Genomic DNA, 27,250 nt, shown 5'->3' with positions numbered 1-27,250 from the left:
CAGCATGCTAATGTGCATTCATAACATAGAGTACAAGGTCGCTGGCTCATTGTTTCGTTTTGCTTCATCTCTACCGCTTTCCCCACACCACTATCGATTTCGATGTAATATTCCCTGCCACCAACCTTACGAACTGAAATAACCACCCATGGCAACCAGGCCCCCCTTCCCTTGCCTGCCCGATGGGCTCCAGTGAGCCGACGCCAACTACGGTGTACTACATGCACCATGAGTCCATGACCGGCCAGCGGGCACTGGTTCTAGCTCCAGCTGCCCGTCGCACGGTCACTCTTCACGGCATGGGGGCGGCCGGCGGAGGGACATTGGCATTCTGAAAAGGATTGAGATTCACTTGAAAGACCCTCCTCACTTCCCCTCCATTCGCACCATCTCCACCCTCAATGGTCTCCCATCCACGCCTTTTCACGCTGCCTCATTTCTTCTTCGTATTGTCGTCTATCGTTGCCTCTGAGGAGATCATTCTTCACATTTGGCCTTTGCTTCTTCTTTCCGTTCTGGTCGCGGCCCACTCCCGCTGCGGCTGCTTGGCCGACTGCCCAAACACCGGGCTTGCAACTCATCAAATAGGGAACGCAGACCCCTCCAACCCGTCTCGAAACCGGACGAGGTCAGTCTTTGATTGTTGTTCAGAGTAGGCTGGCGCTGGTCGTCATGATATCACTCCCTGCCTACCATCATTATAGATGATATCAGATTCCTGGTGACCCCAGTCAACGGCGCACAGCACCACTCGCGGGACGTGTCGTTGTACATGCACCATGCCGCCTGCATGAGCTGTATGCAAGGCCCCAGAAGAAAGGAAATGCCATCTGCGGCCCAATACGCGGCCCCTGACTACCTGTGTCCATCACTTGCGGTAGTGTATTCAAGGACAGGGCCAGTACAATGTACATCCCCTCCGTTCCAGACGAAACAAGACGGCACCGCGCTACAGAGTAAGCTAGTTGACGAAAGCACTAGTCCGTTGGCCTGCGAGAACAGTAGGTAAACAGGGCGTTTTGCGTGAATCTTCCCAAGGCACTTGTGGCTTCCAGCGGTCAACAGGCTCACTAACCCGCCTCGCTAAATGAATCGTTCCAATAGAGTGGATAGCCGCAATCATTCCATCGACGTAGCTCTCCGGGACTTTTTGCGCTTCCGCGAAAGAACAGCACGACCATACGCAATTGAGCAGGGGGGTGTCCTTCGGCTTTGTCCTGTCTCGACCTGGCTCCTGGAATCTGGCACGCGATCCACGGCCTCCCATTGGGCTGATTCTGGGTTATGGACGCGCTGGCCCATGTCGCCAGACGAAACTCTGTTCGCCAGGGACGGGACCTTGCCCTAGGCTGACCAAAGCATGTGTTGCGCACGTCTGATGAACAGGTGCCGCCGGCGCGACAAAGAGGGGGACGCAGCAGCCTCCAGCCTCACCTCGAACCACGGACGCCTGACGCACCGAGAGCTCCCCGATCGTTCCGCGTCTTGAGTGAGAAGAAGCCGAACCTCCGGGGTCAACGACATATGTGGTGCGTTACACGCGCGCCGGCGATGTTCTGGCAGCCGCTGCGCCAGACTTGAGAGCGAGACGGCGCTGCGCGCACGGCAAGGCGCAAAGCCCCGGCTAAAGGGGACCCTGCCAGGTCGCAAGATTACCTTCACACCTGTCGCGAGGCTCAAATTTAATCAACTTCCGCAATGTTACACCATGATACCGCGGAGTCTGCATGGATGCTCCTCGAAGAACCCGCAGGGCCAAGGCAAACACCATAAGGGCTGGGATAGCGTGCCTCCTGAAATCAAGACGAACGGGCACACTCATCTCATCGCACCTTGTTGCAACACTCCCATGCACATAAATGGATGCAACGTCGGTTCGGCCACGAGGCCACGCTCCGGGGTAGTTTTCGTTTGACACTCATCGCTCCAGACTCCGGCGGCAAAGTTTGCGGCATAATAGCAAACTCGATATGAGGAGACAGGAGAGAGTCTGCTATTATGCCCTATAGGTGATACGTCTTACATCACGATCCTTGACACAGAGTCAAACTTGGCCGTTTGGGAACTAGACCCAAGAGAGTGTGCGAGGAGCTTACATCACCGACCACCATCATGGGTATCGCTACGGACCCCAAGCAACTGCAGAGTCTATCGTGGCCTGTCTCGGTCAACCTTGGGGACCAAACTTTTGCGGTCTCTGACGGCGTCATGCAGGTCACTATCAGCTTGTCGGAATCACTCAGCGTCTCGCACTGTTCATGACCTCAAGGCCACGACAGAGTTTGACCGGTTATGTGATGCATGGCTTGAGAGCGCGGGACGAATGTGGGAACCCCAGCATCAATTACGCGCTGATATTGGATCATGAAGTTGCGAGATGAACCCCACCGAAGGGCCGAGTTCACAATTAATAAGACAACTGAGACATCTGCAACGACAAGAGTAAGCCGATATTATGACGATCGGCCCCAAAACAGCTGGCCAGGACACGAAGAACATTTCGTGACCGGGCAAATGCATCGCATACTACCTACAGCTGAGAGCTGCGGAGTGCATTGCGCGATTCCGTGCAAGGGTTGTGAGCGGCACGCGGATGTCCAGCTAACGAAGAAATTTAAGACACCCTATGTTTGGCGGTTGATGGCCAGAGGGCAGCTTGCCATTCTGTTTTCTTTCCGGAGCTGTCGCTCAAGCGCCATCACTACTTACTCCTCGCCCACGACTGGTCACATCAGCTCGATGCAGAGAGAACCAGGCCTGTTCCCTGCCTGTGTTCGCTGTCCGGCCCGTCCCTAACAGTTTGGTCTTCCAATTAGCTAGCCAAGACGCGTCCAATAACCACCGTCACTCGAGCCAGCCGGTGTCGTTAGTGTCGCACACGAGAAACTTCACAATAAGAAACTTGGGGTGAAGTTTGAGCAGGCTGCACCGCCGATCACTGCACCTGGGGGCAGTGCCCACAAAGAGATGCGTCGAATCTCGCGAAACGGCAAATGAGCAGCTCCCTCTAGCAAGGGAGACGGATGCTACCTTGACGAGCGACGCGGGTGATGACGGCGGCCAGGGAAGCCCGTGACCATACCCATATGGCGGGCGGGTAGTATCCGTAACGACCAGAAGGATACCTGATGTGAGAATGGCATGCATCTGCAGCTGCAACTAACAACGGTGCTGACACGGGCCGCACAGTTCATGCGCCCAGCCCACCTCTCTCCCTCCCTCCCTCTCTGCCCCTCCCTCCCCGAGCAAAGCCTCGGAAACAGAAGTCGTCGATGGGCAACGGGAGCCGCCTGGTGATCAGCACGCCGCCAGCGGGTGACCCGTGCAGGTCCTATGCAGCCAGCCGTTTGGGGCGGGAAAAGAGGAAGCCTTGGGGTGTGTATGTGGTGAATGGTTTTTTTTTTGTTCTTTGGGCTGACGATGTCCGTACATAGGCGCCCAACATGAACAGGCCTGCATTTGGCATTCCAACGTCACTGGTGAAGCTTGCGACAGCAGGACAACGGAGCTCCCATCACATCACATCCAATCCAATGCAACCCGGTGAGCAATGCACACACCTACCCTTTGGGGGAGTCTTTCATCCCCTCGGCGCGCCACTCGTTCCCACTCCATCTCAGAAACTACGGTACGTGGACAGAATTGCTATACCGTTTCCCGTCTGACCCGCAACGCCGCCCAAAATGCGCAGCTCATGAGCGAACTACAGGATGGGCCCCTCGTTGCGATCGCTCGTTCGGGAAATCTGCAGAGGCGACCTGCCCCGGGTTGTGGGCGATCATGTGTCTGATCCCCTTGGTGATGGAACATCTCGATCGAGGGCGACCGCTGCACAGCCTTGAACTGGCTTGGGCTGGGCCACGAATTCCTGGTTCCCGTGCACGATAGTGTGTACCGAGACCACTTCGGATTAGGAGACGAGCCTCTCGCAACCTCAACCCCCTAGCGCTTTCGTGTTCGAAAAGAGAAACCTCCCGCCGTTCGAAGCCAGCCGACACTCGCTTGTTTTGAGATTGGCCACTCGCAACGGAGCCGAGGTGAGGTAAGAGTCTCGGAGGTCCTCCCTTCCCCCTCCCCCTCCCCCGAAGACGACAAAACATTACTCGCAGGGGCGTCTCGGCACGTGAAATGAACGGTTCAGACGTGGGACCGTTCAGATGAGAGCCGTTGGCTTGACCGCCTAACCCTAGCAAGGACGAAAGGGTTCGTCGCCCCCAGTGTCGACTGATTTGTCTGGTCTCGTCTCATCCCATTCGGGCGGACGCTGGCCGATGCAGAAGAGTCCACGGCGATCTGGCATCTCAGTTCCGCGCCGCCGCCCCCGGGACATGCACCAACGTTCCCCGGAGGCCCGAAATGGCGCTGAGTTGACACAAATATGGCGCTTCCAACCCACTCCCCCTAAAGCCCGCAACACGCGTGGGTGCGAGAGTTTGCGATTCTGTTGGTTCGCTCGAAGGGGGGTTTACAACCTGTCAAGGGTTCCTACCGGCCATTTTTCTCAGCAAGGCAGGCGAGTTGTGTCCTGCCGAACAAACAAGGGTAAGCACCGCAGTCGTTTGCTGCACGCTTGGCAATCAAGCGTCAGGAAATTTTGGCCAGGAATTGGCTTGTCGTCGATTGAACCGGATACCCCCTTTCTCGCAATCTTGTCGTTGTCCAAAGAACCGATTCACTGCATGCAAGGCAAAACACTGCCGTCGCTTTACCACAAGCAGCCCATGTGAAGCACGCTTATGATTCTCTCGACTTGAAGTCCTATTTCATGTAAGAACCGATATCTGGCGCGCGGGATCGAGGCTAGGCGGCCCGTGTTCCGTGGACATTGCTTGACAGTTTAGGATGCGAATGCAGAAGCTCCGTCAATCTCGGAGCGACACGACAGCCAGATAGCGTCCCAAGTGGAGTGAGCGACCACATGCAAACCATCGCCGAGTTGTTGAGACTGAACGTATATCCTGCATCGCCCAATGTTTTCTTGACTGACGCTGCCCTGGCGTCTACTTCCTCCAGGAAGCCACATTTTTCCGGACCGCCTACTGACGAACCGAGCCGAGAAAGTGGTTTTGTCGGGGTTCCTTCGGTTAATTGCTGAGCGAGACGCAAGGCAACAGAGGCATCCCGGGCAATTCTGGGCCATCTCTCATCGCGAAATCCCCTCATTGACCATAACTCTAGAAGAGGTACATCTCAACGACCCGAACGTTTCCAGGATCCGAATTGCGCAAGACAAAAGGAAACTCAAACAATGGCACCCCTACAAACGTGGACGGCTGAGAGGCCCTACCTCAACCTGCACTGCGGGCTGGGCGAGGGCCCCTACTACGAAAAGGCGGCCAACGTCTTGCGCTTCGTCGACATCAAGAAGAAGCAGGTCCACTTCGTCAACCTGGACCGAGGCCCGAAGTCGCTGCGGACGGTGCAGCTCGACGTCCCTGTCGGTGTGACGGCCGACATTGCGGGTGTCGACCCCAAGGACAAGATCCTGGTCGGTCTCAAGTACGGCGTCGCCGTGCTCGACGTCCAGTCGGGCAAGTACGAGTACATCTCCAAGCTGCACGATAAGGACAACGAGAGGCTCAGAACCAACGACGGCGCCGTCGACCCTCATGGACGGTTCTGGCTCGGTACCATGACGGACTTCGGACAGGGCGCATTCCAGGTTGAAGGTACGGCTCCTTGCCTCTGGGTTTGTCGGTCAATGACGACCCTTGTCGCTCGCTCACGATCTCACCAACCCCTTCACCGCATCACATGCACATCCCGTTCCCAAACCAACACGGTCCCGAAGAGAACCTCCCCCCGCCGCCCCCTGCAGAAACATGCTAACTCCCGCAAACCGCAGGCGCCCTGCACCGCTTCGACGGTACATCGGGCAAGGAAGAGGTGCTCAAGGACCTCCTGATCCCCAACTCTGTCGGCTGGTCCCCGGACAACAAGACCATGTACTTCACGCACTCGACGGACCGCAAGGTGTACGCGTGGGACTATAGCCCCACGGACGGCGCGCTCTCCAACAGGCGCGTCTTCTACACGCATGACGGCGCCGGCGAGCCCGACGGCTTCCGTGTCGACACCGAGGGCAACCTCTGGCATGCCGTCTACAACGAGGGCCGGGTCCTCAAGATCTCGCCCGCCGGCGAGCTCGTCGGCGAGGTCAAGGTCCCGACGCTGGCCACCTCGTGCGTGCAGTTCGTCGGGACGGAGCTCTTCATCACGACGGCGCAGCTCGGCGAGGGCGAGGGCACCGAGGAGCAGCGGGAGCTTGGTGGCGCGCTGTTCCGCGTCGATGTCGGGGCCAGGGGCCTGGAGCCGTTTGAGTTCAAGCTCTAAGTGGTCTCTGACGGGGTCACGATGAGGGAAAGGGGGGAGGGGGAAGGGGAGGGGTGTTACGCGGGAAGGGTCTGATACGAAGGTTCGTTCTCACAATGCCACCCTGTGACGGAGACGTGTTCGTGAAGAAGAGGGGGTGTTGACGAGGAGGTTGATGGCGTCGCCCCCCTTCGGGCGTGGGCAATGGACGAGGACGAGGACGAGGACGATCACGACGATAGTGAGATGCGTTGATGACGATGAATGAAGCACATGACACCGCTCTTTTTCCCTTCACCGTGTTTGCCGCGCTCCATGGTGGCGTGTGTTTGCTGGAAGTGCTGGGCTGCTCCGTATCGTGACGGGCCCCCGAGGCTCGACTTCGCGAGGCGGTCCCCCCCCCTCCGTTTGAAGATCCTAGCAAACGCGCATCAATGGCTTGGCCGAAGCACACAATCACCGTGTTTGGGTTGCGCTTCCTGCGGTTCACGATAATTTTCTTCTTCTTCTCCTTCCTTCCGCGCACTCTTGTTGTCTCGATGAAGAACGTTGACTCATGTCCCGACTCCTATTCGAGTTTTGGTCATATGCACCCCGTACTGTACATGGAACTGCTGCATGCACGAGGTTCGCCTCACTTTACACTGATTCAGGTGGCGATTGGGAGGGGGAGGAGAGAGGCTGCCAATTCTTCTGGTTTTGGGCACCAATGCCTTCAACGTCTCAGCTCTGGGTTGCGCTTGCGCTGCAGAGTGCCCGCAACCCCCTTTTTTGCAATCATCGTGGGACATGCGAGAGCAGGTACGAGAGGGGGGAGTTGGAGACGCAGCTAGTGATGTCCGACATCGCTAGGATGCGCAGTAGTAGCAGCAGACGGCAGAGTAGGAACAAAGCAGGCGAACCCAACGAACCCAGAGTCCTGCACACGCCCATCCGGCCACCTGTCGTCCGTCGTCGCCTATCGTCTGCATCTGCACAACCGACGTGGCAACCCGCTCGTGTGTCATGTACATATACATACAGAGCATATGCGACCCTGTACCACCTCCCCTTTCCCCTCCCTCTCTTTTCCTTCTCTTCTCTTTGCCTTCGGTCCCGGTTTTCCCAGATCGGAGAATTAAAGTGGTTCCTACAAACGAACGACCGGGGGCCTGCCGCATCGTGCAGTAGATCGGAGCCCACGCCATGTCATCCCATGCCATGCTGGAAGGCTAGGGGGGAAGAAAGGGCAGATGCGGGATACCTTTTTGGCGCTCGGGAGCCTAGTCTAACCCATCCGGCCGGCCCCCTCCCCCCGGCCGTAGGCCCCGGATCCATGGTTTGCCGCCGTCACCGCCGCCGCTGTGCCGCACCACCACTGCTGTTTCAGTCGACTACTTGAGCGCGTACATGCGGACCGGGAACAGTTCCTTGGGAAAGCCACGCTGCAGCTCCGTCTTGATGAGACGGAGACCCGCTTGCTCGAAGAGGGCGCGAAACTTCTCATCCACCCTGTTGTGCGTCAGTATCCGTACATGCAGGTGTCTTGCATGCATTCAAGGTGTCCAGCCACGCGGGCCGTTGGGGGGGTGAGTGAGAAAACAGGGCCGTCAGAACGGCAGAACCATTTCAGCGCGACGGTGGTTGGGAACAAGGTCGGGAGGGATGCGGGTTCTGGTGAGTCACTCACCTCGTCACGCTGCTGTCGACGTCGTCGAATAGGTCGACGCCGCTAGTGCTCAGGTTTTCCTTGACGACGATGAGACCATCGTTGGGGGCGACTACCTGCTTGCAACGACGCATGTAGTCAACGAGCTGGTCATCTGTAAGATGACCCAGGCACCACTGGTTCCAGACAAGGTCGTAGGTAGTGCCTTCAAGGGGTTGCCACTCCTCGAGGCCAATGTTGAAGACAGACCCGACGCCGGGTTTTTCCAGGAGAGCAGCGGTGAACTTTGCAATGGGCTCGACGATGTCAACTTGTTCAGCTACATCGAGTAGGAAACCCTCTGTGATCCGACCGATGCTAGGGGCTAGTGTTAGCATGGGTACATGGGACGGAGACTTGGGCCGGGGAGGCAGGGGTGTTGCGCCGATGTACAGGACGGTGAGAGGCCCCGGCTTGAGAGGCAAAAAGAGAGACCAGGGGGTAAAGAAATGGGTCAGGAGAGGCGAACTGTTAGTTCGGCCCGCTCGTGCATTGTTGCGGTTGTGGTGATGGGTTAGGGGAGAGTGTGGGGAGTGAGACGAAAAAGAGGATAGGGAGTCAAGGTTGAAGAAACATGAGAGGCGGTGAGATGGTTGATGTGGCGGTGAGAAAAGACGGGGGCGTGTATCGTGTTTGCGATGCCAGGTCGATATGGAAAACCCCGACGAAAAACTTGTTGCGTCGTACGGGTACATCGGACACGACGAGGACAAGAAGAGATGGGAGAGAAACTTACCCGGCCCCGCCTTCCAGAGCGCGGCTCACCGTCCGCAGACCGCTCTTCGAGCCAATGCCTAGTTTGGCGAGAAAGTTGCGCGAACCCTGCAGGTCGACCTTGCTGATGTAGGGGAAGCCGCCCAGCATGCCGTTCACGTTGGCATCAACGCCCTGCCAGTAGGAGCGGCCATCGGCAGCGCTGATCTTGGCGTCTGGCGGCGGTGTGGGTGCCTGTTCTGATGCTGGCGCTGCCGTCGATTTTGCTGTCGTTGTTGTCGTCGTTGTTGCTGCGGCCGCGGCTGCGGCTGCTGCTCGGTTACTGGGGGGCATTGTTGACGACACGCGCACACGTACACGCAATCTCACTCTCTTCCCTTTCGGAAGTGTGTGCGGCTATGTGATAGGACGGCGTGGTGGTTGAAGAGAAAGATCGGAGGAAGGTTGTGTCACATTGTTAAAGAATAGGTGCATTGCATCACACCGTGTTGGACGAGGTCGTGTACGGAGATGGAGAACCCTCGCTTTCGTGCATTCCGCGGGTGTTGGTGGGCTGAAGGTGGGGTTAGATGAATATCCGGATAGCCTTGTCGCCTAAAGGAAATAATTCATCTAAGCGGTCCAGGCCCGGTCAAGCCCGGATAAGGAGAATCCTCGCTGCCGTAACGGAAAGAAGCGCTGAAGCTAAGGTTAAACTCGCAACTCTATCCTAACCGCCGGCACTGGGCCCTTGATCGCCCATTGCGCGCGATAGAGTTACTATCAAGAACGCTTGCTGAAATGTTCTTTGTGCATGGAGGTTTCTTTTGGCTTTTGTCATGAACACCATCTGATCGTTTTACCAACTTAACATCAGCTCCTGCAGGTGTCAAGCCCTTGCCGCAACCCACAACTCGATTCACGAAGCATGTTTTACTTCAAGTTCTCGACGTGTGTGAACGACGGCCCATCTCATGAATGCAATATCGGCAAATGATTTTAGGGCCATACGTCCCTTCTCACGTTGGTTTTGTATTGTGGCAATGTTTGGGCCCCAACACCTGGTTGTTCACAACGACTCTTCTCTGCAGGACTCAGGCGTCGTGCGTATCAGGGTCGAGATGTTGGGACGTTGGTGTGCACAACATGATGACGAAATCACTCAACCCGGGTCATTGCATCTTCCCAGTTTTCGGAATCGGTCAGGTGACTTTGCCTTGCTCTTGGGAAACTTTTGTAATACGACAGAAACTGTTTGATAGCCACAATGGACGAAAGTCGCCGCCTGTGGACGCGTCTCACAATCCTTTATCGGCAGCAATTTCTTTGGAAGTTGTCAAATTGGGCCCATTTACCAGACGAATTGGTCTCCCCAAGAGGGACATCCACGAGAACAACTATTCGTATCCTTGGAGGTCATGGAAGATCATCTCGTGGGGACACAACTGCAACACCCTCCACGTCACCTCTCGCAACTCCGGCTAAACCTGTCTCTGAAGCAAAGAGCCAAGGACTAAAACTTACAGAATTTGTCTGAAGGACCGCATCATGGTCTGTGTCTCAGTTTGCAACCGGTCTTCCAAACACCAACCGATCATCGATGGGGACCAAGAATCCGGGGATGCCAAGAGCCGTAACCAACGTGCAACCAATACATGGCGCGAAGCACCTGGAACATGAGGTCTACAGAATCCATGGATGACATCGTTTCCTTCTTTGCAGGGCCGCACCCTGGATGACTCGGCCATTGCCGGTGCATCCTGGATCTCTCGACCTGGCTTCATGTGACGCTCGAGGCAACACAGCCCACTTTTGAGGTTCGGCGCAGTACAGCCCAGGCCTCTGCAAGGCGAGGGCCTCGCGGCTGGAGCCAAAGCTGTTACTGTCTGTCCCTCTCCTACATACTACCACGTTTCTGATGCTAGCCGAGGGTCCGAACGTCAAAGCCAAGGACCCCTTCTCTTCCCCGCGGGGACGGAGCCTGCGTCTCGCGTAGGGATGCCTCAACTTACTAGAGACTCAGTCTTTCGGTTTCCCGGCGGACGTTATGGCTATGCATCCACTCATCAAGCTTGATAGGACTTCGCTTTCTACGCGCCATGTCAGAAAAGTTTGGCCGACAACGGTGACCGACAACGGTGACCGACGACGGCATAGTTCAGCCGCGCCGCGTGAGCCGATTCTTTTCGTACTGCAGAACATCTACAAAACCCCTCGGCGACTAAAGTAACCGGTGCTGGTTCGCCTCCACGGACACAGCCTGCAAAACCTGCGGTCATGTGCTTCTAGCGTCCGTTTCTTTGCCCCAGGCATTTTTCAGTCGCGCATATCAGCAGTCCATGAAAGCATCGACAAAGGCTATGATTGTCCCAGGATGTGTTCGTCCGTCTATCGATTGAACTTCGCCATTTTCGGGTTGAGTTGCGGACAATCATGAAATGGATAACGTTGAGAAGATGATGAACAAGGCGAGACGACTTGAGGCGGTTTGAGGTGGTTTGACCTCCTTCGCCTCTCCTGCTGTGTTTTGCAGCTCTGGCCCAGCCTGCAGGCAAGTCAAAAAGTTTATAGTTCTCCAATGAAAACGCAACAAGGGATGGTTGGGTACGAGCCAAGCCGATCATCCGTGTCCGTGGCACGCGTGGCTAATTCTGCGGCTTTTCCTCCAGATTCTCAATGCTTATTTTGAGACTGGTACGCCTGGCCAGGGGCGATGACCTGGCTGTTCCGAATCAAGCATGAACAACCTTACAAAGTTTGTGGTGGGAGGGACCTTGTACGCACGGCATCTTACGAAAGGGGGGGCAGGACTTACAACATCAGACGACGGAACAGAGTTTCGCTTCCCTTGAGCGCCTCGCCCCTTTGAAGGTCAGGATGTAAGGGACTTGGGACGACAATGGACCGGGTCCCGAAATGACTCTCGGTTGTTGGCCTGACTCAATGTTGCTATTTTGACGCTGGCGAAGATGGCAATATCTACAGCCGCCTCTTGATGCTTGGGTGGCTCAGCGCACGGCTCATTGACGTCTGCCTCGCTAGGTTGGTTTCAGGCCCCTTTGGTTACGCTGCCTCGACATGTTCCGCCTTGGGCCACTCACAGTCGCATTACGGTCCATGTTCAGTACGAGAGGAGAGCGAGTACATAAAGAGCCTGCTGCTTCTTCCCCCAAGACGTCGTTTGGTTTGGTTCGACGGCAGGCCTCACAGTATCAAATTTAACGCAGACATTCCCTTAGATACGCTTACTTCGGTTCAACTCGGACAACTTTTTATCCCATAATCTTCAATTTCGGTTCACTTCAGTCCATCAAAATGAAGTTCCTTACCTTTGGTTTCCTCCTGGCCTCAACGATCGTGAGCGTCAGCAGTCTTCCCGCCGATGTTGACAGCAGGGCTGTCAGGTATGTTGACCATAAGTTTGCACGAGGAACGGTTCATTAACCCTTCAAAGCTTCCAAACCAACTATGACCAGCACTTGGAAGATCGCGAAGAGCGCAAGGAGGCTCGCGATATCGCTGTCCCTTCGTTCGCTGGAGTCGAGACTACCAGCGGCGTAATCGACATTGAGGACGAGGAGGATGGAGTGCCCCTCCGCGCCCGCCAGCTCCTGAAGAAGAAGAAGGGCAAGAAGGGCAAGAAGGCCAAGGGCAAGGGCAAGGCTGCCAAGGGCAAGGGCAAGGCCGCCAAGGGCAAGGCCGCCAAAGGCAAGGCAGCCGCTCCCGCAAAGGCCAAGGGCAAGGCCGCCGCTCCAGCTGGTGCTGCTAAGAAGAAGGCCGCCGCCCCCGCCACCCCCGCTGCCGGCAAGGGCAAAGCCGGTGCTGCTCCTCCTGCTGGTGCTGCTCCTCCTGCCGCTGGCAAGGGCAAGGCCGGTGCTGCTCCTCCTGCTGGCGCTGCTCCTCCTGCCGCTGGCAAGGGCAAGGCCGGTGCTGCTCCTCCTGCTGGCGCTGCTCCTCCTGCCGCTGGCAAGGGCAAGGCCGGTGCTGCTCCTCCTCCTGCTGCTGCCCCCCCAGCCGCCGCTCCCCCAGCCGCCGCTCCTCCTGCTGCTGCTCCCCCTGCTGCCGCTCCCCCAGCCGCCGCTCCCCCTGTCGCTGCTCCAGCTGCCGCTCCTAAGCCTCTCAAGCCCGCACAGCCGGCCGCTGTTGCCCCTGCCCCCGTTGCTCCTGCAATTCCCGCCAACTGAGGTGTTGTTCAGGAGAGGATGGATAGAGAGATCAGCACTGGTGCTGGTTGGCTGAGTCGGTTCACGATGTTTACGACAATGCGCATTAATGGCGGCTTACAGGACTAAGAGGCGAGGTGACCAAAAGGGTTAGCTGCTCGTCGACCTCTAATGGGGGTGACAACGGGACACCGGCACTCCTCAAACAGCTTCGGGCTGTCATTGGGGCATCCGGAAAGAATAACATGTTAAGACCCGGAGTGCGGATGTACATACATAGCCGCCAATGATAAAAGTTTAGCGTCAGACGAACATTCGCATGGTGCAGTTCACTCGCAAAACTGGTCCAATGTGGAAGAGGGTGGTTGCTCTCGAGTGATTTCGGATTTCTGAATGCGATTGTGATACAGATGTCTTGGTGCTATGATGTCTTGGCTCCGCGGACACCAGCAGTAAGGGTCTCCCTCATTCGAGAGTCTCCCGTTTCATGGGTTGGCCCATGGAAACATGTTTCACTCCTGTCCCTGCTTCACACCACCATCACACACGGACATGCAAGTCACACACCACATGCAATCTACCCTCGTCTCAACTTTGTTCATGCTCCTCTGTCATTGATGGCCCGGTCTACTGTGGCGGGGCCGATCTCTCCGAGTGCTGATCGACAACCAGGATGCAATCCCCTCTGGTGGGATATCCCACAATGGTCCGACTGCCACCTAACTATTTGAGTAAAGTCCGCTGACTTAACCGAATGAAACTTGTACTCGACAGTATCGTCCATACTTTTGTGTATTCGCCTTCGTTCCTCGTAACCATCCACCTCGAGGCAACTTACAGACCCCCACCTGACCGACCCCCTGGTTCAGTGTCCGAGGGTTCCGGTCGACCCACTCCGCTGCACCGGACATTAACGAACCAGTGAAAACCTCGAAAATAAACGATTCGAGCTTCGTCGAATAAAGTCTCCCCTGTCTAAGCGCAGAAGCCAATATCCACTTTTTTTTCGTCTCTGGTGTTTGCTTTCTTCTCCCAATTCGCCCTGCCCGACCCCACCAAAGAAGTGCAGCTCTCTATCCTTCTCCATTATCTATCGCGCATGAAGAAAATTTCATTTCCAGCCCCCCATGTCTCTATGGAATAACAGCAAATCTTGTCGGCCAATTCCACAAGCAACGGATTACCATCCCATCAGCTCGACAAGCTGGTTAATGGCCGGTTGGCCCAATGGCAAGGCGTCTGACTACGATTCCTCAACAAGATCGTGTAATCAGGAGATTCTGGGTTCGACCCCCAGGCTGGTCAGTTCTTTTGGTTTTGCCTTGCTCACTCACCCTCCTAGGCAATTGAGGATGTGACGCTGCTGCCACCTTATTTCTTGTTTGGTCCTCCCCTCCTTCTTTTTCTTTTTACCTTTGTATATCATACCCTGCTATTGGCAGGCATAATAAGGCTGTTTTTCCATTAACAACTGACGTTTCTTTTAAGCTATCTCGCGACGAAGCCATCGGCCCAATTCTCTGGCACAGAGTGAAACAGGGCACAGGAGCTCAAAATCTATACAAATGGCTCTCTCCATTGAAACCACCGTCGACGTCGACCGGTATCATTGGTTTCAACCAAAGTAACAATGCAACAACAGCCTTGAAGGCCGGTATATGCGGAAGTTGCTTGCTGGCCACAGATAAGCTTAATCGATGACAGAACTCAGCTGTCGGGATACTCCTCGGCACCCATGGACGGCTCCTCGTACAGGCTCAGGCTTTCATGCCGACTAGAAGTTTGTTCGAGGCACGTCTTGAGTTCCTGGAGTGCCCGGCGTGGCTGCGCCACAGTCAACCCTGTCGCCCGCGAGGTAGTATCCCGACTGCTTGTCGATGGCTGCGGCGATTGCTGGATGACTTCCAAGACACTGAATCCAAATGGCCGCATCTGCTGAGAAGTTTCTTTTGAGAAGTTGAGCTTTGAGCTCAAGCGGAAGACTATGATCACTTGCATTCTCTCGGGCCACGTTCGAGAAATTCCTTTTTGCCCCCCGTCTCAGCAAGGATCCCTCACCAACGACCAAAGGTCAAATTGGCACAAAGTCAAGTATTCTGTGTGTAGCTAATGCGGATGTCTTGGTGGGCATAAACAGCACTAATGAGTGTGGATGGTTGTATAACATGAGAATTGTCCATTTCAATTCGAAGCTCGCGTATTGCTTTCACTCTCGTCTGTTGAAGTAAGCTTTCGTTCCTGATCCTAAAGGCATTGAGATTGAATTGTCAGTGTGTTAGTTAGCCTCTTCCCCTTACACCTGGAGAGAAGCGTCTGCACGGCCAATCATCGCAACAAGATGGCGAACAGAATCCCTGAAACGCTCGGTTACTCTGGTCTATGCCTATGCAATATACTTTCATGTCGTATTCCGGGTTTAACACTAACATTGGTTAGGTGTGTATATTCTTAAAGGGGAGTCGGGGCCGCGAAAATGTGATTGAAGTTAATTGGATAGGCTTGGAATCGTCTGCTCGATGCGTCTGCTTTGAGAACCCTTAAAACAAGGCTGCATCGGCCCACCAACCTGCCCTTCGTGTTTTCTCGGCTTTATTTCTTACATGTTCTCAAGACACGCTTTTACAACGACACACGGGTAGCAAATTATAGACCAGCTGACGGTGCCAGGCCGCTTTGATCTCTGCTCGAGGTGTATTTGGTTCAGCCTCGGCTTCATGCTCGCGAGTTCTAAAATCTCTCAACTTTCGGTCTCAGGCAGTTCCTCTCAATTGGCACCAGCCTGAAGAAAAGGTGGCAAAGAAAATTCGTGGTGTCCTTGGCGTAAGGTGCAGTCTATATCCGTGGTTCCATAGAAGAGATGTGCGGAAACGTATATCAGGTTGCTGATGAAAGCCTCAAAAGCCGGTGTCGCTTGTAAATCGCCAATGCATGTACAACGTAAACCAGTCGAATATACCTGAGCACTTGCTGCTTAGGTAGTCGTAGGAAAGGACAATTTGGTTTCTTTTTTCGAACTAGTACAAGATGAATATGATGTATAAACATAACAGTTGAAAACTTCAGTCCAAAAGATTCGTTGCCCTATTAATATTCTAAATCTTTTTCCTCTACCAAGCATTAAAACCAGTTATAATCACAAGTAGCGTCATTTGCATGACTATTATAAGCTTACAAAGTTCGACATAGCGAGAATGGTCCGCAACACCAGCTGCGTTCTCTTCCAGGGGGCCGTAGTCGACGTTCAATGTCGCCGAGAGCGCAGGCTCTACGTTCGGGATGGTAAAGACACATAAGCTCTCTATACACTGGTTAGAATCACAGCTGATGAAGATCAAATTCATAGCACCGTCCAGGGAGCCGTGTTGCCTGAGATCGCCCGTGCATATTTGAGAGGGAGCAGCCGTGGACGACAAAAAGCCATGGCAGTGGGCCTCGTCGAGGCAGTGGTGAGAGATACCGTCGAGACGGCCAACGCAACCGGCTATGATGTCGGTATGCCCGGCTCGGCGCAGCCTTGCAATTGACAACTTGCCTGGGCCGCTGAGTACGGGGGAGTTGGCAGTGGACAGAGGCGTTGTGGCCAGCTTCTCCTTTCAAACCTTTGCGCCATTGCATTCAAGTCATTGAAAGACAAGACATTCCAAGATCAAGAAGACAATACGTCATCTATACAACTATCCTCCCTGACCTCCAACGATCAGTCACATCTCACTATATGACCCTACGTCGATGCGTAGGGAGCTCATCTTCGAATAGGGATTCTTACGCTACGCGCCACAGAGGACGAGGAAGGGGCAGGCACTTTATTAATCTCTCTTCAAAGAAAGAGTGGTACCTGGGTGCGTCCCAGGCCACATGGTCGAGTAGTTGGCAAGGTGCCACAATCCCCTCATGGGTTTCCGTAAGGGCCTGCTGGTTCGACTTGGGGTGATCTAGCGAGGTTTGAGCTTTTTGCAATTTTGTTCTCATCCTTCTGTGACATGGGGTTTTACAAGACTGCCACTTGGGACAACGTTTTCTCCAATCTCATTAGGAGGGACTGAATTGCGTCGATAACCAAATTTCATGTTACAGGAAAGCAGCGGTTAACTGTCAACGGAGGTAAAGTTTTATCAGTGGTTTCCCACCACAAAAACAGATGTGCTGTTTCCTGAGCGGAATCCGAGAGGAGTTCCTGGATAAGCGTTCCGAGAATGACAGGGGAATATTCAGGTAGACTTTGAGGATTCCATCTCGTCTCATCTCTTCTGTCATCTCGACTCCGCGCTTCCTCGCTGCCTTTGTCCACTCCCGTCCATGCTTCGTTTTTTCTATAAGTATTTTCAATTAGAATGCTTACAGTAGAGATAGCGGAGGAGATAGAATCATACTCACCAGTCTACCTGGACAACGAAGCTTCGAGGCACGCTTGAGAGACGAGGAGCAGGCACGCTCAGCCATCGAGTTGGACCCCGCAAGGCGCTAAGACTTAGGCGAGCTGTCCCGGAGCCAGAGCCCTGGATCGCGAAAGAATCTTCCGATTGGCTGACATTATGTCGACATCCAACATCCACCCCCGGGGCAACTTTCCATCAGCAGGATCTTCGTTCTCTTTCTCCTCGAGTGAACATTTGCGTCATCACCGACGCTCTACACTCATCTTTCAGTCTTTCTCTCCATATTCTTTATTTTTAAATACAGTCTTGGGTTTCCTTTTCTTTCCCCTTCAAGGTCCTATCGCCAGTTATTCCAAAGTGCATGTGGCCTTGTGTGCTTGGAACCCTTTCTGACACGGTTCAATCCAATGTCCATTCTCCTGTACAATCTCTTGCGTCATTTGATAATCCCGCCACTGTGAACCGACTGGTCAAATGTAAACTTGTATCCTTCTAATCTCGTGAGAGACATCGATCATCGCTATGGCAGCAGACCCACAGCCGTCTCCAGTCGTTTCCAGCTCAGGAGTGTGGGCAGAGGCTCAAAACAGCTTACCACCCTCAGAAAAGGGGGCATGGATTTATCGTGCCACACATGCGCCCGAAATGGAGAGCCCAAAATGTAGAGCTTCATGACAATCCTTCGCCAGGCGGTTATGGTAACCAATTGAGGAAAGCTTCAGCACCGACTCGTTGCGCCGTTACCACTACCCTCATGCGAACTGCCCGAGTCTACAAAGCGGTTTGTCATATACGAAAAACCAGTGGTTATCGCATCGAAAGGATAAGCCTCATCAAAGCGGTAGTTTCCCAGAGTGTCCTTGCTAACATGGCAATCGGACTTTGAGACAGTGTTGCGCTCACCTGAATTGATCACGTCTTGGCGGATCGCCGTCGATCATCCGGGACCCGTTGACCCCATCAAGGGCACAACCGGGTTAGACCGTCCCGATCAAGAGCTGGTTGCTTCCAAAGTTGCTAATACCAGTGCTGTAGTGACTTGGACTCCTGTTCCCCCTTCTGTTGGTAGATATGGCAAAGCAGGAGTTTGACGGCGGCAATCATTCCGGCAGTGGTAGAGAGGCTCACAAGTGGAATGACAGATTGACTTTCAGGATGACATTCTTTGAACTTTCTCTAGTGCCAGACGTGACGAGGCTCATCCATACAGACTGACGACCTGCCATAGGATGTACCATAAACGAACTGGTAGACTTGTTTGTCGCATTGTGTGGCCGCTGAACACCCTTTGACGACTTCAGCATTGCTGCTCAAGCTACCAACACGGCCCTACCGTAGGTCAACAAGGTGTCAACTAAACACTGATGGTTCTGATCGACTATAAGATGTCGCGTGCAGCAGTAGCAGCATCCAAAGCCAACACAATTAGGGAGTGGACACTGCGAGTCCCGCTGGCGAATGGCCCTTGAGGAAGCAGAAGACCCTCTCTGCTGATGAGCAACCAGACCATAGTAGGTTGAGGATGGAGCGGGCCAAATCACCCAAATCAGAAGTATGCGAACATGACAATTCTTCTTCTTTCCTCTAGGCATCATACGCCATCCATCGTCATGGCCGACGTTCGCGATTATCACAATACAGGTAGAACCTTCATATATATATCAGCTGCTCCGTCTCATTCGAGCTCGCCCTGCTGCTTACTCTCACTGTGTTTGTCGAGTCCACATCTCGACTTTGAGTGAAGTTGCAGCTAGCAGCGAGATACTAGGACTGATGTGAACACAGTCATGGCCGAGAGGAATACTAAGCGCATGCCCCTCCTTGCTTCACAGCAGAGGCAATGACGCTGTTGCTATGTGCAACAGCTTCACGTGGTTGTCCAGACTCTACTTCAAAAGCCGAATTGGCTTGTCGAAGGGTGAAGAACAAGCAGCACGAACGTGCCATTCAGAACTGACTCGTCCGGGGCGGTCCGACTGACGAGTATGGTTCTCGCCCCGGCGCCGTCACCGCGAACTGCTTCAAACACGGCATGATGCCCGAAAAGCCGCATTCCCCTATCTCGCCTGACTTCCACGGGGTGTTTCGGGGCAAATACAACGAAACCGGCAACGATGCACAAGATTCGGTCGTCGACCGATGGTGAGCCTTAAGAGTATTGATCGTACTGTATATGTGCCTCCTCACTTGCAATTTTCAGGATACTTCGCTACATGGCTTGCCGGGGTCCGCCGGACCGTGGAAGAGCGTGCAGTTGTTGTCTTCGGAGACTAGCCGTCACGCTCGGAAAAGCCTGGTATATAGCTAAGCGAAGACCGGTACGAACCTTCTGCCGTGACATTGCACCCTCTAAGGACAGTCAAGCAGTGGCAGCACATCTTTTTCCTCGCAGCTTTGCTTTCCAATCATACATGATCAAAGTGCTCTTCACAATGCACCAGTGAATCGTACAAGGTCGTGATTAAAAACGTACATGCCCGTCCCCGGGCACCTCTATCAACGACATATCCGTGAACACGTTTAAGCCATACACCCGCCACACACCCCAAGCGTCTCCTAACCGCCCACCGCGCGGCCCACTGCGCCGGCAATCTCCCCAAACAGGATGCCCTTGAAAACGCTCTCGCCCATGTTCTGCGTCCAGTGCCCGGCCTTGGATAGCTTCTCCTTCCACAGCTTCTTCTGCTGCGGCGCGAGGTCCTCCCAGCTGACTGCAGGGCCGTACACCTCCTCGTCGTGGACGGCGGCCTGGAACCGCGGCACAGGGTCCTCCTCGATGTGCGTGGGGCTGACGACGTCCTCGCGGATGACGATGGGGTCACCCTGGAGGGCGTGGACGTCGCCGATGAGCGACGTGAGGAATTCGTTGGGTATGTTGGCAACGGTGTGGCGGCTGGGGAGGATGCGAGGTTCTACGGCGCCCGTGCTTTCCAGAGTGAGCTGGAGGAGGACGGCGAACAGTAAGACGAGGAAGGTGACAACCGAGATTCGTGACTTTGTGAACTTGCTTGGCTGCAGGGCGACGGCATACCGCTGCGGGCGGGGCGGGCCTCCCTTGCGGATGGGGGCGTCCCTGTCGGTGAACTTCTTGAGGAGGATCGAGTGCACGACGACGGTGTTCTTCATCGAGATGCTCGCCAGCTTGACGTACTGAGGGCGCGCAGTGGTCTTGGGCGGGATGTAGACGGACAGGGCGAGGTTGGTGATCTGCAGCGGGTGGACCTCTTTCAAAGCCGTGAGGAAATCAAAGTCGACCAGCAGGTCAATGCTCGAATGCGCCTTATGCTCGAGCGTGTAAAGCGATATCGACCGGTCCTGGCCGGCCGCGGCGACAAGGAACTGCGCATTCCCAATCTTGCCACCGGGGGTCGAGGGCGGGCTGAGATTCCGCACGGCGATGGTCGTGATCTGGTTGACTGCGCGAGGCAGCTTTGCCGACGCTGATAGCCGTCCTTCCTCGCCCGCCTTCGTGGGCAGTCGGATGCCCACCAAGAGAGAGCCGGCCCGCTTGGGGATGTTGGTGCCCGCCAAGATAAAGTCTGGCGAGAGAAAGCGGATCGACCGGAACGTGGGCCAGGCGCCGGTGCCGTCCTCCTTGATCGTGTAAGCGAGATGGGGGCCGTCGACCTCGGACTTGGTGACCTTGATAATGAATAGTTCGCGCTCGTCGCAGTACGCAATTTTGAACTCGTCCTCCCCAGTCTGGACGACGTCGATGTCCATGGGCTCCCTTGTGATATCCAGTCTGCCCCTGACCTTGGGCGCAGCAGCGCTCGCAGGCGAGACCTCGAACACCACAATCTGCGACTCCTTGGCCAGACCAGTCGCCACGGCGCCGAGCTGAGGCTTCTCGCCGTAGGGCGCAGAGAGCCGCAGGACCCGCTGGTAGGCGTCCTTGTCGATCTCGTTGTGCTCGAAGAGGGCGGTGCGCGCAAGCTCGGCGACGGTCACGCCGGGGGTATTAGCGCCGGAGGAGACGCGCGCCTTACTCTGCTCTACGCCGAAGACACGGAAGTGCTCGTTCTTGCCCTTCTCAACGTCGGCGGGGCTCGAGTTGATGCCGGCGTAGACGTAGCTTGTCCGGCCCTTTTTGGGGCCGACAACAAGGGTCATGACGCTGTCCTCGTCGCGGCTGAGGTCGGCCTCGCCACTGACGCGCAGCTCGTCCTTGGTCGAGGCGTCGATTACTGTCTGTCGGGCGGAAGGTCAGTCGCATGTCGCGTAGGAGATGGGGGAAGATGTTGACGTACAATCTTGTTGGCGACGCCGCTTCTATTGGCGCCGCCGCCTCCGCCGACAAGGAGGCGGTTCGCATCGTGAGGGTCGAACTCGCAGGCGTAGGGGAGGTAGTCGAGGGTGATCTTCGCAGTCTCAAAGGGGGGGGCCATGTTGGCGAAGCTGAGGAGGGTCTTGGCGGGGAATTGTCCCTGCGATTGACTGGGGGTCGGTCGTTTTTCTGAGAAGAGGGTTCGTTTTTTTTGAGCACGCGTGTGTAGTTTGTCAAAGAACCATGGCCGACGGTAGTTTGGTTGCGCAACGTGGACAAAGGAGCCGTGATGCTGTAGAATGATGACGTTGGGGCGCGGTAGAAAAAACGAGTTGGCCAGATATGGCCTTGCGGAGTTTAGGGGGGCAACGTCAGTTGCTTCAGCTCCCATCGGGGATTGGCACCTCTCCACGTGTTAGCGTGGGTGCTAGTGCTAGTGTGAGGAAGCTCAGCTGGAGCACGGAGCAAGCAGTGCTGTCAGCTCTGTTGAGAGGTTCATCGGGCTGCGCGCATCCCTGTCCGTCTTGATCACCGCATTGTCAATCCTACCCATCTTTCCAGCCTTTGTTACCTTTTCCCCAGAAACAGTTGATCGGATCGCCAATCATGTCGTCCTTAACCCAGCATGTGTGTTAAGCATATCACATCAGTCCCTCGTCCCGCTGTCAACGGCAGCATTCAATGGGCATTAGAGACAATGTACCACAAATAAAACAGCTTTTCCCTTTCATCATCCAAGCTTCACACCGGACATCGAAATCTATTTGTGAATGTCATTGATTAAAGCAAACGCTGGTGGCCTCCCCTAAAAACACCTACTAATTTCGAAAATGATGTCTCAATTTCCATACCGTAATGCCATCTGCCCTTACCGGCACGATGCGTCGGTGTCATGAGCTCGTCCCCATTCGAAATTCCTATTTTGGTCAAGACTTTCTGGTCTCATTGCGCTGGTCGATCCCCTTCTCGCCCTTACTGACCTGTGTAGAACTGGTACAGGCCGTGGGGCGGCAAGCCCAGCGCAGCTCCCTCGTCATGGAACTTCATGTTGCCCAGCTTGTTTGATTCGAGTGGACGTATAGTCTTGCCGTCAGGAGAAGTTGACTCTGGATCCTGGCGAGTCTGTGACTGCTGAGCTTGTTGAGCCCGCTGGTTTTGCTGAGACTCGAGGTACTGATGTTGAGAATCGAAGAATTCCTGCTCATATACAGAGATCTGGGCCTCAGATAGATGGCCTCGAGCCTGAACTTCAGCCTGAAGCTGAGCCTCGGTCTGTTCCTGCAGGTACTGCTCTTGCCGAGCTCGGGCACGCTGGCGACACTTTTTGCTCATCTCGTTGCAGTCGTGACACACCTGGTCCTTGAGGGTCGTGTACTGGGGCTCTTGTCGATGCATGCAGATGGACTTGGAGGCATCCTTGCACTTGAGACAGCGGTAGGTGACGCACTCGATATGGCCGCACGAGTAGGTGTAGAAGACGTTCTGGCACATCTTTGTTCTGATATCTGCTTCGTGTAAGCCGTGAGTATGGGAGAACCATTTGTACGTGGAAAATCGGAAAGAAAGGGAATTTACCTGATGTTCTTGAAGTATGGTGCTGTAGATCCTGGGTGAATTTGATAGACAACCCTTGGTTGATTGTCACCGGTGACTTCTCAGTCAAGGCTAGTTGTTGAAGTCGGTCAGGTGGGGTGATAAGGAGCACCGTGTTGAATGGCAGGGAAATACTTGCCTTGTCTTGGGTAATACTGCGGAAGATGGCTGAGGGGTTTAGCCATATAGGTGAAGATGCCAAATCAAAAGAGAAGGGTGATCATTGTCAGATCTTGACGAAGGAAGCCTTGTGGTGATGGATGTTGCCTGCAAAGGTGCCAAGGGATCGATGTTGTCTGTGGTTAAGCTTGAGGACCTGAAATGTCTGTATCCCTCAAGACAAATCTTGCTCTATATCCAGCCAGAACCTCCGGTTCTGACAATTCCGGGTATGCTTCTAGGAAAAGGTTTGGTTCTGTAGAAGGTCAGCCCAACATGCTTAACGAGTGTCAAGACGGAATTTGCGGGAATTGGGCAACGGCCTTTAGACGACGAAAGCAATGAGAAACGAAGTATCGAGATGCATGGGCTAAGAGACGCCACCCCTAAAACTGAGATTGAAGTAGAACAATGAGAAAGAATCCATTGATTGGAATGAGGGGCAACTTTTTGTAGGAATACACTTCTTTGGCTCAAGCGCAAAGAAGCTGAAAGCAAGGAGGAAGGGCGGGTGCGAAGGCTACTCACCAGATGGTTTCTTCTGCGCGACTTCCTGCACTGTCAAGTACGAGCGTGACTGAAGAAGGCAGACGTCGAAAGTAAGACGTGTTATTGTCCCGATAGATATGTCTCTTGGCAAGGATGGGACCTTTTCTGTCACAAAAACGTTAGCAGGGGACATTGAGTTACGAAGATGGTTGTGTCTTGTTCGCGAAGGGGTCGATGACGCAGGAGAAGATGTGGGACTTTGTACCTGCCAACGGAGAGTTAACAAGAACTAAAGGAGACGCTTGATCGGGTTTTCCTGCGAAGTTGCATGTGTGTGGTCTCGTGCTGTAAGTGAGGTCAGGATGTTCGAGAAATCGAATTCTGTGTTCTCTGTGTGGGCAATGTGAAGTGTTATGGTGTTGGGATTGTTGTAATGGAGCCTAGGAGCTCGAATGTAGGCACTGGGACGTGAGTTGAGTGTGAGTGGTGCCAGAGAAAAAAGGACCGGAGACAAGGAGGCGGAGGGTGTAGACGAGAGAAAAGGGTATTGTGAGGCAGTGGGTAGGAAATATGGCTGCGCGAGAAGGGAAGGGAGTAGGTACATGATATCTGCCCAATGAACTTGAAGCAGAAGGCACGGCTTGGTTGGTTGAAATGGGTATACTCACATACCGACGTAAAGGGAAAGATGCGGAGCTCGAAGTGAGAAAAAGACGCTTTTCGGTTCTTGAGGTAATAAAATCGTAGTAGTAAGAGACGTGCGCTCTCAGATGGAAGATATGTCTGCCTGAGAACGGAGAGACAAAGACTCCGTGCCGTGGTTCAAGGAGATATGAATCTCAGTGCCGAGTGAGCTGGATCGAGATCGAAGTCGAGGTGACGAACGTAGTGGAGGGGAGGTCGAGAAGATGGTTCGAGGTAGAGGTCGAAATAAATAGCCTGGAGTGGTAGAGGCGAGCCCAAACGGAAAGGGTAGCGGAATCGGGCGAGGGACTGGCGACGTACCTTCTTCCTACGGCAGAGACGGTTTTCTGAAACCTAGGGGAAAGCCGGAGACGGAGAGCCACAAATGAACAGTCCCGGCGGCGGTCGACGCAGCACTCAGACGGATGGAGTCGCGAAACCGGGGGAAGAGCTAGTCGGCGGGTGTGGACTCTGTTCTCCGGAACGGAAGGGTAGCAGGTTTAGCTTCTGAAGGTCTACGCCTTGAGTTAGGGTCTGAGATGAACCAGAACGGTACGAATGATCCGAAAGTTTTCTTTGACTGAGCTGGTCAAGTAGGAGAAAGGGCTAATGAGATGCTTTCTCTGTGAACACTCGACGTTGAAGTTGATATAGAGTTGGCGGAGCGCAAGGCGGCGGGACGGCCCCGGACGAGAGGACGGGGGAAGGAACGGACAGACGGCACTCTGCGGTTTAGAGCAGTTGGTGTCCTCGAACGATATCACCTGCTGGCCAAGACGTCAACTAGCGACATTGACTTGCAGTATTACTGGGAGTGCGCACTGAGGCATCTCATCTACGACAAGCACGTCCTGCTGGAGACAGCAAATCTACAGCGGATCAAAAGAACCAAGCGCATGGTACACAACAAACCGTCATCACCGCGATGGAGTATCAAACAGAGGTCGTAGAATGAACGCTCTCAGATCGTATTCCCGTCACCTTGCTGCTACAACGCCGCTACACCTATGCAATACGCTTGGAATACAAATTCCTCTCACCCCCGGTCCCCTAATCCACCAGGATCTTCTCCTCCAACTCGCCAAACCGTTCGTAAAAGCTCTCAAACAGCTTAATCGCGTGCTCGACGTCCGCGCTGCCGCCCGTCTCGCGGATCGAGTGCATGCTCAGCTGGGGGTTGCCCAGGTCCAGCGTCCGCACGCCAAGCTTGGCGCTGAGCATGGGGCCGATGGTGCTGCCGCAGGGCGAGTCGTTGCGCACGACGAACAGCTGCAGCGGCACGCCCGCGAGGCGCGCGCACTCCTGCAGCAGCACGATGCCCGGCGAGTTGGTCGCGTAGCGCTGGTTCGCGTTGACCTTGATGACGGTGCCGCCGTTCATGGCCGGCTGGTGGCTCGACTCGTACTTGCCGGCGTAGTTGGGGTGCACCGAGTGCGCCATGTCGGCGGACACGAGGAAGGAGCGCGAGAGCGTCTGCTCGTAGGCCGTCGACTCGTAGTCGCCGTCGTGGGACACGGCCACGTACGACCCGTCTGACGCCGTGTCGCGGCTGCCCGGCAGCGAGGCGAGGCGACGGAGGACGGCGGGGAGGAGGTTCGAGTTGGCGCCGTGGGCCGACGTGGAGCCGATCTCCTCGTGGTCGAAGCAGGTGACGAGACGGATCGTGGTCTCGTTGTCCAGGACGTCGGGCTCGCGCACCGAGGCAATGAGGCCCTCGATGGAACAGTACGTCATGTTGAGGTTGTCGAGGCGGGCCGAGAAGATGAACTCGTCGTTGAGGCCGCCCAGGCACGACTTTTGCACGTCGTACAGTACCAGCTCAAAGTCGATAACGGCCTCGGGCTCAACCTCGGCGTGGGACGCGATGACGTTGAGGATGTGAGGGTGGTGGCGCTCCGTCATGGCCTTGAGCGGCTTGAAGTCCTCCTCGGCCTCGTCGCCCTCGGGCTGGGCTGCGGCGCCCTTGTTCAGCTCGGCTGTGGCCAGACCTGCGATGGGGAACAGCTCGTTCTCCTTGTTGGGGTCGAACGTGGAGCTCCGGTCGAGGTGGATGGCCAGGGTCGGGATGCGCAGCAGCGGCTTGTCGACCTTGATCAGCTTCTGGACAAAGTTGCCGTCGGCGTCCTTGACGAGCACGCGGCCGGCAATGCTGAGGTCGCGGTCGAACCAGCTGTGCCAGATGCCGCCGCCGTAAGTCTCGACGCCGACCTGCAGGAAGCCGACGTTGTTCTTCTTGGACACGGGCTTGATGCGCAGGGTCGGGGAGTCGGTGTGGGCGCCGATCATGGCGACCGGGTTACCGGGCTTCCACTTCCTGCCGATGGCGAAGGCGACGATGGACGAGCCATTACGGGTGAGGTAGTACTTCCCGCCGGGGTGCAGCGCCGAGTTCCAGGAATCGCGCTCCTTGATCTTTGTGAAGCCGGCCTTCTCGAGGCGGGCGGCGGCGGTCGCGCAGGCGTGGTAGGCTGGCGGGGAGGGCACGTTAGCTGGGGAACCGTCTCTTGGGCTGGCAACGAATGCTCACGAGTAGGAGAGGCGTTGACAAAGTCGACAAAGTCGAGGGCAGCTGCTGGGGGAGCCATTGTGCGGGTGGCCGTCGAGAGGTGAGCTTGGGGATGGAGGGGTCGAAGGAACGTGACAGAAGCAATGGCGGGGTTCTTGTTTGGTCGGGCGATGTTTCGGCACAAGAATGTTGTGGCCGATAGCATTTAGGGGGTGCAGAGCTCTTGTTGACAGCAGCGGCCCTGATTCGGAGAGGCAGGCCAATGGGTCTGTAACTTTGTTTGCCTTGGATTCTTGGATATCTTTTCGCTGTGTTCCACGT

At 55.1% G+C, this 27,250-nt stretch overlaps 7 protein-coding genes and 1 non-coding gene across 8 annotated transcripts; 3 read left to right on the top strand and 5 right to left on the bottom strand.

Annotated features, from left to right (window-relative positions):
- Positions 1-5,248: 5,248 nt before the first annotated feature.
- On the top strand, positions 5,249-6,333 carry ColSpa_08087 (regulator of cytoskeleton and endocytosis RVS167; the record flags this gene model as incomplete). Its single annotated transcript, XM_049274299.1, has 2 exons — positions 5,249-5,669; positions 5,846-6,333. The coding sequence occupies 2 exons, from the start codon at positions 5,249-5,251 to the stop codon at positions 6,331-6,333; spliced, it is 909 nt and encodes a 302-aa protein (XP_049130256.1).
- A 1,352-nt stretch (positions 6,334-7,685) lies between these two features.
- ColSpa_08086 (alpha N-terminal protein methyltransferase 1) lies at positions 7,686-8,863 on the bottom strand (the record flags this gene model as incomplete). The annotated part of the gene is made up of 3 exons (XM_049274298.1): positions 7,686-7,803; positions 7,982-8,467; positions 8,736-8,863. 3 exons carry the CDS (start codon positions 8,861-8,863, stop codon positions 7,686-7,688), a joined length of 732 nt encoding a protein of 243 aa, XP_049130255.1.
- Positions 8,864-12,007: 3,144 nt separating this feature from the next.
- On the top strand, positions 12,008-12,902 carry ColSpa_08085 (uncharacterized protein; the record flags this gene model as incomplete). The annotated part of the gene is made up of 3 exons (XM_049274297.1): positions 12,008-12,096; positions 12,147-12,451; positions 12,889-12,902. 3 exons carry the CDS (start codon positions 12,008-12,010, stop codon positions 12,900-12,902), a joined length of 408 nt encoding a protein of 135 aa, XP_049130254.1.
- Positions 12,903-14,068: 1,166 nt separating this feature from the next.
- Positions 14,069-14,160, top strand: ColSpa_tRNA_219. The gene is made up of 2 exons: positions 14,069-14,104; positions 14,125-14,160. It is a non-coding gene; the product is annotated as a tRNA-Arg (tRNA).
- Positions 14,161-14,562: 402 nt separating this feature from the next.
- Positions 14,563-14,853, bottom strand: ColSpa_08084 (uncharacterized protein; the record flags this gene model as incomplete). The annotated part of the gene is made up of 1 exon (XM_049274296.1): positions 14,563-14,853. One exon carries the CDS (start codon positions 14,851-14,853, stop codon positions 14,563-14,565), a length of 291 nt encoding a protein of 96 aa, XP_049130253.1.
- A 4,934-nt stretch (positions 14,854-19,787) lies between these two features.
- Positions 19,788-21,619, bottom strand: ColSpa_08083 (uncharacterized protein; the record flags this gene model as incomplete). The annotated part of the gene is made up of 2 exons (XM_049274295.1): positions 19,788-21,422; positions 21,482-21,619. 2 exons carry the CDS (start codon positions 21,617-21,619, stop codon positions 19,788-19,790), a joined length of 1,773 nt encoding a protein of 590 aa, XP_049130252.1.
- Positions 21,620-22,470: 851 nt separating this feature from the next.
- ColSpa_08082 (uncharacterized protein) lies at positions 22,471-22,989 on the bottom strand (the record flags this gene model as incomplete). The annotated part of the gene is made up of 1 exon (XM_049274294.1): positions 22,471-22,989. One exon carries the CDS (start codon positions 22,987-22,989, stop codon positions 22,471-22,473), a length of 519 nt encoding a protein of 172 aa, XP_049130251.1.
- A 2,484-nt stretch (positions 22,990-25,473) lies between these two features.
- ColSpa_08081 (aspartyl aminopeptidase) lies at positions 25,474-27,008 on the bottom strand (the record flags this gene model as incomplete). Its single annotated transcript, XM_049274293.1, has 2 exons — positions 25,474-26,891; positions 26,951-27,008. The coding sequence occupies 2 exons, from the start codon at positions 27,006-27,008 to the stop codon at positions 25,474-25,476; spliced, it is 1,476 nt and encodes a 491-aa protein (XP_049130250.1).
- Positions 27,009-27,250: the final 242 nt, after the last annotated feature.

Source organism: Colletotrichum spaethianum (genome assembly GCF_022836535.1).
Source record: "Colletotrichum spaethianum MAFF 239500 DNA, contig21, whole genome shotgun sequence".
Taxonomy (NCBI): Eukaryota; Fungi; Ascomycota; class Sordariomycetes; order Glomerellales; family Glomerellaceae; genus Colletotrichum; species Colletotrichum spaethianum.
This window is presented reverse-complemented; position numbering and strand designations above follow the sequence as displayed.